This window comes from Carya illinoinensis, chromosome 4 (assembly GCF_018687715.1).
Source record: "Carya illinoinensis cultivar Pawnee chromosome 4, C.illinoinensisPawnee_v1, whole genome shotgun sequence".
NCBI classification, from domain to species: domain Eukaryota; kingdom Viridiplantae; phylum Streptophyta; class Magnoliopsida; order Fagales; family Juglandaceae; genus Carya; species Carya illinoinensis.
The window spans coordinates 32,128,536-32,140,413 of record NC_056755.1 but is presented as its reverse complement, the minus strand read 5'-3'; the positions used below and the strand labels follow the sequence as shown (position 1 = coordinate 32,140,413).

The 11,878-nt window shown below is 34.3% G+C and overlaps 1 protein-coding gene across 1 annotated transcript; it reads left to right on the top strand.

Moving 5' to 3' along the window:
- The first annotated feature begins 563 nt into the window (after nt 1–563).
- LOC122308173 (protein ALP1-like) lies at nt 564–2,371 on the top strand. The gene has a single exon (XM_043121361.1). It carries the CDS (start codon nt 686–688, stop codon nt 2,216–2,218), a length of 1,533 nt encoding a protein of 510 aa, XP_042977295.1. The 5' UTR covers nt 564–685; the 3' UTR covers nt 2,219–2,371.
- The last annotated feature ends 9,507 nt before the right edge of the window (nt 2,372–11,878 follow it).

The following is an 11,878-nucleotide window of genomic DNA, read 5'->3' as shown; positions in this document are numbered from 1 at the left end:
TTTATAGATATTATTTATCGTTATAATCCCAATTAATAGAGTATTAGTTTATTTTTTATTTTTTTAATTTACCTTCTTATTTTGACTGTTTATATATTTTAATTTTTTTAATTTATTATTATTTGTATTTAATGATTAAGGAAGTAAATATTAATATTTTATTTTATTTTTTAAAAATATTTAAATATGTTTAAATTTATTATTATTATTATTTTTTAAAAAGATAAAGAGAAAGGAAAAAAAGATAGGAAAGTTGCATTTAGCTCGTGGCGGCAGAGTAGGATGACTCGAACATATATATTCCTCTTTGTTTTGGCAGTTTCCCAACACCATCCTTTTGACCGCTCGCAAGGAAACTTCCCCACAACCTCTCGCTTTTTCCCAACGTGTATCTTCAAGATAAAGATCACAAAACTACCAAATCCTTTACATATCCATCAGCGTCCAACCGCGTAAAATCCCCCGATATGATTTTTTACAAGAAGTCTCGAGTCACCTTCAAAGCCTGCCACGCGGTGCAGCCTCCGCGTTCACACCTGATCGCAGGCTTGGCCCCCCGTATATATATCTTCGTTCTGACATTCTCTTCCCATAATCAGAAGTCTCTGGTGTTCACATTCTCACTCAGACGTTTCATCGAACAATTTCACACATATCTCTCTATCTTTTTCTCTCCATTCGTTCGATGGAAATTGGTTCGTTCCCATTTCTTAGTCAAGATGATCATTCGTACTTCTACAGTTTATTTCAGGAAATGGAAAATCCCAATGTGAACAACAATTCGATAAAGCGACGAAGGAAAGACGGCGATGGCGGCGATAAAGATGAAACGAATAAGAGCGCGTTGAAGGAGATACTTACTTCGTTAGTCTTGTTAGACGAGGAGGAGAAGCAAGATCAAGAGCTGTGGGTTTCGGAGGCTCAGCAAGATAAGGCCCTCTTCGAGGCCACCCACAAGCAGAAGACTCGAGTTATGAACGATTACCATTCCGAGCTCCAAAACCAGTACTCTGATTTGGAGCAATTGGATTCATCGAGAATTAAACGGACCCGACGCTCTGCTGTTTCCGCCGCCGCCGCGGTTTCAGCGGAAAATGCCGGGTCGAAAAGTCCGCCACAGCAGCCTGCGGCGACTGGAGCAGGGGCCCAGCAGCAGCATCGCAGGCTGTGGGTGAAGGACCGGTCCAAGGACTGGTGGGACCAGCACAACCACCCGGAATTTCCCGAGGAGGATTTCCGCCGCGCGTTTCGGATGAGCAAGGCCACGTTCAACATGATCTGCGATGAGCTCGAAGCCGTTGTTACTAAGAAAAACACGATGCTCCGCGATGCAATTCCGGTTCGCCAACGCGTTGCGGTGTGCATATGGAGATTGGCTACAGGTGAGCCTCTTCGACTTGTGTCGAAGCGGTTCGGGTTGGGTATATCCACTTGTCACAAGCTTGTTCTCGAGGTTTGCTCGGCGATTCGGAGTGTTCTAATGCCCAAGTTCCTCCAATGGCCTGACGAGAATAATTTGAAGATGATTAAGGATGAGTTTAAGTTACTTTCGGGGATACCCAACATTGGTGGTTCGATGTATACGACCCATGTTCCCATCAAAGCGCCAAAGGTTAACGTTGCTGCTTACTTTAACAAGCGGCACACAGATAGGAACCAGAAGACCTCGTACTCTATAACGGTTCAGGGGGTTGTCGATCCTAGGGGAGTTTTCACTGATGTTTGTATCGGTTGGCCTGGTTCGATGCCTGATGAGCAGGTGTTGGAGAAGTCTGCGCTCAGCCAGAGGGCCCAGATGGGGCTCTTGAAGGACGTATGGGTTGTTGGGAATTCTGGGTACCCTCTCACGGACTCTGTTTTAGTCCCCTACACGCACCAGAACCTCACATGGTGTCAGCACGCGTTCAACGAGAAGATCGGGGAGGTTCAAAGGATTGCCAAGGAGGCATTTGCGAGGTTTAAGGGGAGATGGACTTGCTTGCAGAAGAGAACAGAGGTGAAACTCGAAGAATTGCCAGTGGTTCTTGGGGCTTGCTGCGTCTTGCACAATATCTGTGAGTTGAGGAATGAAGAGATGGATCCGGTTCTGAAATTTGAGCTTTTTGATGATGAAATGATTTCTGAGAATGGCTTGAGGTCTGTGGGTTCAGTACAGGCTAGGGATCAAATTGCTCACGATCTGTTACACCATGGCCAAGCAGGCACTAGTTATAGTTAGTTGATCAGATTTTAGTTGGAATTCTTGTACTGTGATTTTTGTCATTCTTTTGGCTATAGCTCCTTATAGCTATTCATATTTGTACAGTAAGAGATGGTTTTTTTGTATACTTCTTCTTCTTCAACATGGCAATATCTTCATTTGATTTAGTAATGCGCTGTTAATTTTTTATTTATTTTTTATTTTTTGGGTCTATGCAAACATATCGTTGGTCTAATTGAAATCTTCCTCAATTGCTTGACCGAATTAGATGATCTAATACATAGAAATAGATAAGATTGAATGCTCACGTTCACGTAGAGTTCAAAATGGGCAGTCAAACCGTTTGTTCCTTTATCAATCACATAGATTTGCTCATGTCTACAGAACCACATCAGATATCTTTAATCCCATTTTTGGATGTCGCAGCCCCAGTTGCTTTTTGAATACATCACACTTAATTTTTTTTTTTATTTTTTTAGTTATATTCTTATTAAATTAATTGAGTTCTTCTACTCATTATCCCTACATAATATATTTGCTAAAAGAAAAAAATAAAAAGATAAAAAATTATATGTAATGTGTGATATAGAAATGATAAGTATAATTTATTTTGAATTTATCTAGAGTTTGTGTCCCATCTTTGTTTTCTATTGTATAACTTCCACCCGTTTCTTTTCCATGTTTGATTTGTTTAAGATGTCGTTCTTTTGTCCCACTAGGTTTGACCTAAATTTCAGCTGCTTGAGCTAAGAGAGCTACTGCTTTTTATGTTCTTCGACTTTAACCAACGCCTTTTCTGCCATTGATAGGGGTGCCTCGAAAGATTTGACTTCAACCACACCTTTCCTGGCATTGATAGTGGTGTAGCTTATATTTTATCTCATACCTGGGTCTATAACGTTATGGAAACAAATAGTTGTTATAAGAAGAAGAATAATGTGAAATTATGAGACTGTATGCCAGATCATTTGCGCCTTATGAAGTTTTATTGATCAAAACAACAGTAGGGTGTTAAGGGGGAAAGGAAGATGCTGAACTTAGGAGGTCTTGTATCTATCCACAAAAATATGGGTTGTATTGTTTATTTTCGGTGCTTTAGCACACAACACGTATTTATCATCCTTGGTCTAATTGCATTCTCACCTTAGTTTACATTATTACTGGATTACAACGACACATATCTTTGCCTAATGTTATGGTCGTTGATGACGTGTTTTGCACTCCAACGATTGCTCTGCCTCCTAGGCCACCCGATGACCTGAAATAAGAAAAATGGGTGCGGCTTGCGGTTTGGGATAAGGTATTGCCTTTGATGCCAGCATTGACAATAGATTCTTTATCTTCATATCTAAAATTACATATTTTGAAAATTGATTTTGAATATGAAGAAAAATTTTTATATTGGATTATGTATTTTTTGATCAAATAATAATAAAATAATAAAAAGAGAGAAGAGAAAAAAGAAAAGAGAGAAAAAGATAGAAAAAAGAGAGTTGGGAGGAGAGAGAAAAAATAATAAAATATAGTTTGAAGAATAAAAATGTGATCTTTATGTTTGAATAATAACTATAGCAAGTTATTTAAAATTTTATATATGAACAAGCCAATGCAGATTCTTCAAATTTAAAAATAAAAATGAAAATGAAGAATTCATTGCCAATGTTCTAAGTCAATTATCTTATAAGATATTTACTTTGATGCCAAGGGAGAGACTGAACATACCTCCATGTATTTCTCTTTTTCCTTTTTGAATCTCTCTCTGATGCTGGAGTCTCACCTATTGCTTTTGATAGTATGATTGTGGTACCTCATTTGAGGGAGCATGTCGTTGTATTTAGGGGTTTCAATTCAAACCCCTAAATAAAATTCAATTAGTTAATTAGTTATAAAGCTAGTAGGCTGTCCCTAACATCACCAAAATAATAATAAATAAAAAAAAAAAACAATTATATGCAACCATTGAGTGTAAAGTCGTTAGAACTTAGAAGAAATGTATTTTTTTTTTTATTCGCATCCATATTAAATAACAGTATAAATAGATTAATAATCTTAATAATATATAGAGAGAGATCAACAATCTTAATAGTCTGAAATCCTATGATTGAAACCCCTAAACCAATTTAAGATTTCCAATCCTAAACCCCTAAATCTATTTAGGGTTTAAATTGATTTAGGGGTTTTGGATTGGAACCCTAAACTAATTTAGGATTCTAATCTGAAACCCTAAAAACTAAAAAAAAAATCAAACAAATTCACAAATATATTATACAATACACATGCAAATCACAATCCAAGAATCCACAGTACACAGATTCACAAATTTCCATCCTCTAACTCTGATTCAATCCATCATTCCTCTAATCAAAACTAAAAAAAAAAACAAAAAAAGGAGAAACTTGATGAATGTGCCTTACCTTCAAAACAACAAAAGATGAGACTAGAATTGGTTTGTGATTCGTGCGTCGTGCGAGGCAGCGAGAGAGAGAGAGAGAGGAGAGAACCAGAGAGAGGAGTATGAGAGAGTAGAGATAGAGAGAGAAGAGTCTTCGAGAAGAATGGGGATGGGGGGGATGCGGGGGGGACTTAACTCACTAAATAAAATAGCGCCATTTCATTTATTAATGGATTTTAATATATGTAATTATATATATAAATATAACTATATATATTATATGTGGAGTGGGGCTTAGCCCCTTCCGTCCTCTGGCTTCGCTCCACTCTGCATCCTTTTGTGTAGGCGGGGGCCTTCGTCCCCCACCCATACGGTGCAGCAGGGTTTCGAATGGGTGAGGGTGGTGCGAACGGAATGATGCAGTAGGGTGCGGGGCCCCACTACCCACCCGAGCAGTATTCAGTACAGTAACTTCTCTAGACCTTGTGACCAACCCAACCTGACATGAGCATGTCTCTCAAATGGGTGCTTCAGTGCGTTTAATGCAACATCCCTCCCCTGAGGTTCATGATGAGCCATGCCTAACAAAAACAAGTTCCTCTTTTTGTATCTACCCATTGCTTTTTGTATCTGGACAGTGGAAAGGATCCACCCCCTCTTCTGTAATTCTCTTTAATATATATTATAAGCTTGATTAGAAAAAAAAAAAAAAAAAAAACAAGTTCCTCTTGTGGACTCGTTGGCATGCTCTACATGATAGGGCTTCTTACAAGTTAGAAGGGACATCACTCTTTCCATACAGGTTTGCCCCTACCCCCACGGGATGGGCCTTTGGGCCACTCGACTGGCTCCCTTACCTTGCACATAAACCCCAGTTCAGCGGGCTCAGTGAGGTTTACTAAGTTTCTTTCCTCCACTTGCATAGCTCTTATTGTTTATGTGGATGATATAGTGATTGCTTAAAATGATCTCACTATTGTCATTGCTTTAAATTATTTTCTACAATCTAGGTTTAAGCATAAAGATCTCGGCCATCTATTGATCTTGAAGTGGCCAAAACTGTGACTGGTATCTTTGTTTGTCAAAGGAAGTACCCTCTTGAAATATTGTCAGTCTGGTTTGTTAGTGACCAAGCATGCTGCTTTTCCAACAGATCCAAATTTAAAGCTTCCAAAGTTAGATGGTGTAATACACTTGGATCCCAAGTCTTATTGACGTCTCATTGACAAATTACTATATTTAACTACAACCAAACTAGATATAGCTTACTCAATGAAAACTTTAAGCCAATACCTTACCCAGCTGTAACAATCCCATTTGATAGTAGGTTATAGAGTCCTCAAATACCTTAAGTCTACTCCAGGGCAAGGTCTTTTCCTCCTTAGTTCCTCCTAGTTGCAATTATGGGCTTTTTGTGATTTGGATTGGGTTAGTTTTCTCGACAGATGCAAATCAATCACAAGATTTTACATATATACATTGGTGGTCCATTAGTCTCATGAAAGTCTAAAAGATAGATTAGAGTTTCCAGATCTTTCTCCAAGGCTGAATATCAATCAATGCTTCTACTTCTTGTGAATTTTTATGGCTAAGAGAATGGACAATGGACATGGAAATTGCCCCAAACATTTACCAGTGTAGGAAAATAGTGGTCAAACGGCATGGAAAATTGTCACTCTGCTAACGCAGGGATGGTGCTCGGGTGCTACCTCATAGTTAGGTAGGTAGCACACTTACCCTGGTTAATGTAAGCTCTTTTAGAATTGTTCTAGTTTGGCCTAGTTTGACTAGTAAAATCTTTCCAATTTATTTCATCACATCTCATCTTAATATTGAAACATCACAAATATAAATATTTTTCAATTTTAAATATTCAAATTTTTCGTCTAATCATTACAATTTTTCTAAACTTCTAAACAAAACACAAAAATCAATTCAACTTTTTCAAATCTTAAAACAAAAATAATATTTTAACTTTATAATATTTTTATTTAACTATTTATCTCTCATTTTTCAAAATCCTATAAAACATATTAACTTAAACAATTTTATTACTATTCACAAACCATTAGACTACTATTCACATATCATCTCTCATCTCACTATCCAAACGAGACCATGTAGTTGATGAGAGAGTTGCAAGAGTATGCCCTTGAGCTAAGTTAAAAAAAGAAGAAAACCAATATATATCACGAAGGATCATAGTAATCCCAAAAACCATGCAATATCCATGAACATATTTTCTATCTCCATTGCATACAATTGACTCCTCAACCCTCCTCGAAATATTACACCAACTTCACCCACCGCTAGCAATATAATGATCATGTCATTATTGTTTGTGTGGGGTTTTCTAAATTAAACTGAAACCTTTTTCTTCCATATATAGCATTGTTTGTTCAATTGATTCTAAATTGGTAAGAATCATTTTGTGAAAAAAGGGTGTGATTCTAGAGGATAAGAAGTACTGTTTCAATTGGGAAAGAAACTTCCTTGGGGAGTATGAAAGTATGAGAGTAACAATGACGTGGTTTGGTAGAATTTGACCATTAGAAACGTATGCGAAGAGTATTTTCTATTCACAATGAAAATATGACCGTTGAAATAAAGTGAACAATAAGAACAAAGAAAAATTAAAAAATAATATGTAAAAAGAGTAAAAAAATTAGCATTAGAATACATGGAAAGCTGATGTTTCTATGCACAAAGCTAGTAGTCAATATACTTCAATATACATGGCTTTTAAAAAGAAAAAAGCATTTTAACTAAAGTAGGGGTAACAATTACAGATAAAAAAGAATAATAATTCAACTATGAGACCTACTGTTTTTGTTTTAGTGTATTGAGGTATTGAAAGAAAAGTAATATTTACTATTTAATCGAGTAATGTTAGGTATAAATTTCAAATATATAAAAATTATGCAAGCTTTTTGTAAAAATGTGGATTTCATATAAAAAAAAAAAAGAAGGTCTTTCACACTTTTTTATAGTGAGGTCTGCTTTTTTATAAAGGTCTTGCACAAAACTTATGCATTTTGTATATATCTTTTCTCATTTAAGAAAATGTGAAGTTTAAGAATACAAATGTGTTGATTTTAATAACTTGAGATGTGAACTTCAAAGCATTTATAATTTGGAGGATGGAAAGTGCACTTTCTTTATATATATATATATATATATATATATATATATATATATATATATATATATATATATATATATATATATATATATATATATATATATAAATACATAAATATAATGCTACATACAGTTCTAGTTGCACTTTCTTCATATATATTTAATGCTACATATAGTTCTAATCTTATAAATTACTTCAATCCTAAATTTTATAATCAACTTATTATTATTATTATTATTATTATTGAAACCCATTTTTTCTTGCATTGGATTAATTGGGTTGAGAATTATTATATGTTTGCACTTACATGAAAAACCCTAAACTTATATATATTTTTTAAAAAAGAAAATCTCCAATGACTTTAAATTATATATCTTTATTTATATCGTCATTGTCCAAGTCACCACATCGCTCTTGTATTTGTATTTCCATTAGTATTACACAGCTTGAAACATAAAAATATATCTATATTTTTTGTAAACCTAATTACACTCAATTTTTTTGTTAATGTCAGAGCAATGACATCAGTTTATGCAATTTTCTAGCTATAAAAGTCATTTTTTGTAATCTACTTCCTATGCATCCCACGTCATATTTAGGACTTGAGTCATGCTAAGCAAACAGTCATCTGTGTGTACATGAACAGAGACATGAATAATAAAATAAATAAAAGTTATACTCAGTAGTGCTACACCACACACCTACTGAGGAGTAACAAAATTAAAAGAAAAAAATATAAAGACCCACATCAGCAGATGTTACTATAAGGCTATTGAATAGAAGAACTCTGAAATAAATAAATAGTAATTTTACTGTTTATGTCACTGTTTGTGCACATAGACGCTCGTGTATTTATCATTTTTGCTAGAACTTATTCGATACACATTAATGCTCAAATCCAAAGTAAAAATAGTATTTAAAAATTCCCAAGCACTTAAAACCAAATAAATACATTCCCAACATTTGTTTTAATTTGTCAATATATACGTTTTTGGTAATTTTAATTTCTATCATGCACTTTTTTTTTTTTCAATACTTTTGTATATCTATGATCTTGCTCTCCCCTATTTGCTACTATAAAGAAAAGATGCATATATGAATTCATATTGGAATTCACGACTTCATCCTTCTCTTTAGGGGTGGGCAAAAACTTTGCCGGCTTCGATTTCGATTGATGTCCGCTCCAATTCCAACTTTGTTGGAGTAAAAAAAAAAAAAAAATAGAGCTCAGAGTCAGATTTGGAGTTATTGTAAAAAAAATAGTCGTAATTCAGGAAAAATTCACTTCGACTTCTGAACTCCAACTAAAAAAGAAATATCTGCTATTTCCTTTTGTATCTGTCTATGTCTTTGAAGTCTTCATTTTTTTACTAACTCAGAGCATTCATATTGGTTTATGCATATGCATATGCATATGTAAAATCACATCTTTTGAAGATTCAATTTGTCATAGAAGCAAAACTTCCACATTGGCTTATGCAAATTTGAGACAAAATAATAATAAAATATTATCATTTTATTTTATTTTTTTGCTTTTTTTTAATAGGGTTTGATCTTCAAATATGTAAAATATTTGAGTAAAATATTTTTTTGGGAGTGAATGAGTAAAATATGTAGTAAAATATAAATGTAAAATATATAGAAAGAGAGTGGGAGGAGAGAAAAAGAATGAATAAAATATGTTTTGGAGAGTGAATAGTAGATATTCAAACATGTAAAAGTACTGTTCATAGCTATGCAAATATTTAAAGATGTATAATCCAATGTAGATAAATTTAGGCTCATATTATGCAAATATGACTTTGCATATGCATATGCATAGACCAATGTAGATGCTCTCATCAGTTTGTTAGTTTGTGTCTGTCTCAATCTGTCTATTACATTTGCAATTTTCTTTCTTTGCTTTGGGTTCAAAATTCACCATCATTTTGGGTACAAATCCCCATCGCTTGCTCCTTTTAATCAATGTTTTTTTTTTAATAATAATTTTGGATACAATGCACATATATAAGAATTCAATCTCCTCTCTTCGTCTCCTCTATTTTTAGTTTTCAATTTCTATTTTTGTCAAGGCATCTTCCGGATGGAAAAATGCACGGTGGCTTTGGACCTTTGGCAATATTGCGGATGCACGACATCATAAATGCACCGACTCTCTCTCTCTCTCTCTATGGCTCCAACAATTATAGTCAGAGGTTAGAGGTGGCTTTCCGATTCTTTCGAAGTCAAAGCCCACCCTTGCTTCTCTTAGATACTATAAAAGGAGGATTACTACTACATAGGGGAGTAGCACCCTCCCTCACCCGTGGCCTTGCCTAAGCGGGCTAACCATCCCCTACCCTTACAATGACCACTTGATTGCCTACCACTATCAAATTGTTGAACATATTTTCCAACCTCTCATTTGATCTCTACCAATCCAAACTAAAAAATCATGCATAGTAGAAATTAATAACAATTAACGCATGATATCAAACCAAAATCTAAGAAAGCAGTGAAAACATTTAACACAAGATTTTGATGACAAAGGAAAAAGTTTCCAATAACTTCAAAATAGAAATCACTTTGGGTGCTCAACCACCACTATCGAATCCACTATAGGTTACAATAGAAGTAATTGATTACAATTACATATAGACACTCATAAATCTTGGCCAAACTCTAAGGCTTGGTTTGATTTTACAAACATTTCAAACCATTTCATTCTATCTTATCTCATTTTAATATTCAAATATAAAAAACACAAACATCTTGCAATTTCAAATATTCAAATTTTTCATTTAATCATTACTTAATCATTAGAATTTTCCCAAACTTCCAAACAAAATACAAAAAATTTCAATTTTTTAAATTTCAAAACAAAAATCATATTAAAAAATTTATATTGTAACCCTCTTTTAACTTTTTAATTTTTTTTTTTTTATGAAAAATGTTAGTATACCCTATGAGTTTGCCCCCTCATTTTGACCACTTATGTATTTAATTTTTTTTTAATTTTGTTTTTTGCTAATGGGTAAAAGAAGTGACTTTTAGCATATTGGTGCATTTTTTTAAATATTTAAATATGTTTAAAAAATGTGAAAAAGAAAAGAACAAAAAATAAAAATGTGCAATTTGTACTAGTGGGCATGCCTAGCAGTCAAAGCTGAGCGGCACAATAGTAACACCATTTTTTTTTTATTCAACTTTTCCTCTCTCTTTTATTCAACTATTGAGATCGAGTGGAGATCTAGAGACAAATTATATGTAAAGAAAGTAATAAAGGAAGCAAATAAGAGTCTAAACAGAAATGAAAACTAGAAATCACACAAAGACATCCAGATTTAAGTAATTCAACTTCAAACGATAGCCTACATCCACTGGGAGAGTCGATCTTCGAAAGAATTCACTAACAAAGATGGAGTACAAGAGAGGTATTACAAATCACGCCTCAATTCTAAAGCCCCAATATACCCAATGAGCTCTCAAATATCATAAAATGTTTATATAAAATGGTGCAAGAATTAGGTTTTCTGAACATTTGTTTTGAGCAGACTATTGAGCAGTTGTCAAGCGAACAATCTATCTAGTTCACTCAAGCAAACTGTAGAGTGGATGTCGAGCGAATAATTTGTCTAAAGTTCACTCGATCCAGGGTCGAGCCACATGTTTTCAACAGGAAATCAAGCCACCATTCCAACAAATCTCCACCTTGGTTTAAGTTTCGTTAAGCCTAAACAAAACAAGTGAATTTTGCACTAAGAAGATTGAAAATAAACTCCTATATAAATCCTAAATAGCACACAATGTCTATCATTGAAGAATTCAATTTCTACCCAAAAGTCTTCAATTCCATAGACAACTTGACCAAATAAGAGGTGTGGCCCTCATGATGAACCTCAATCTCTTCACACGAAGACAAATGCACTATGATATAGACTGCTTATTTGAACAACGGCTTCTGAATACACATCAAGGCTAACAAAAAATATTCTCTACCAAAGTAAGAACACCATAAAGTTTGCATAAACATATCCCAAAGGTGGCCAAACTGCTTCCTCTATCTACATGACAAAATTGTAGACTTGCTCTCATTGTGCGCCATTACCAAAATTAAAATCATGCTCATTTCTAATAGCATGATTTAGAGTACTACCTGTATTTT

Coding starts and splice junctions, on each gene's coding strand:
- LOC122308173 (XM_043121361.1), top strand. CDS start 686: ATGGAAATTGGTTCGTTCCCATTTCTTAGTCAAGATGATCATTCGTAC.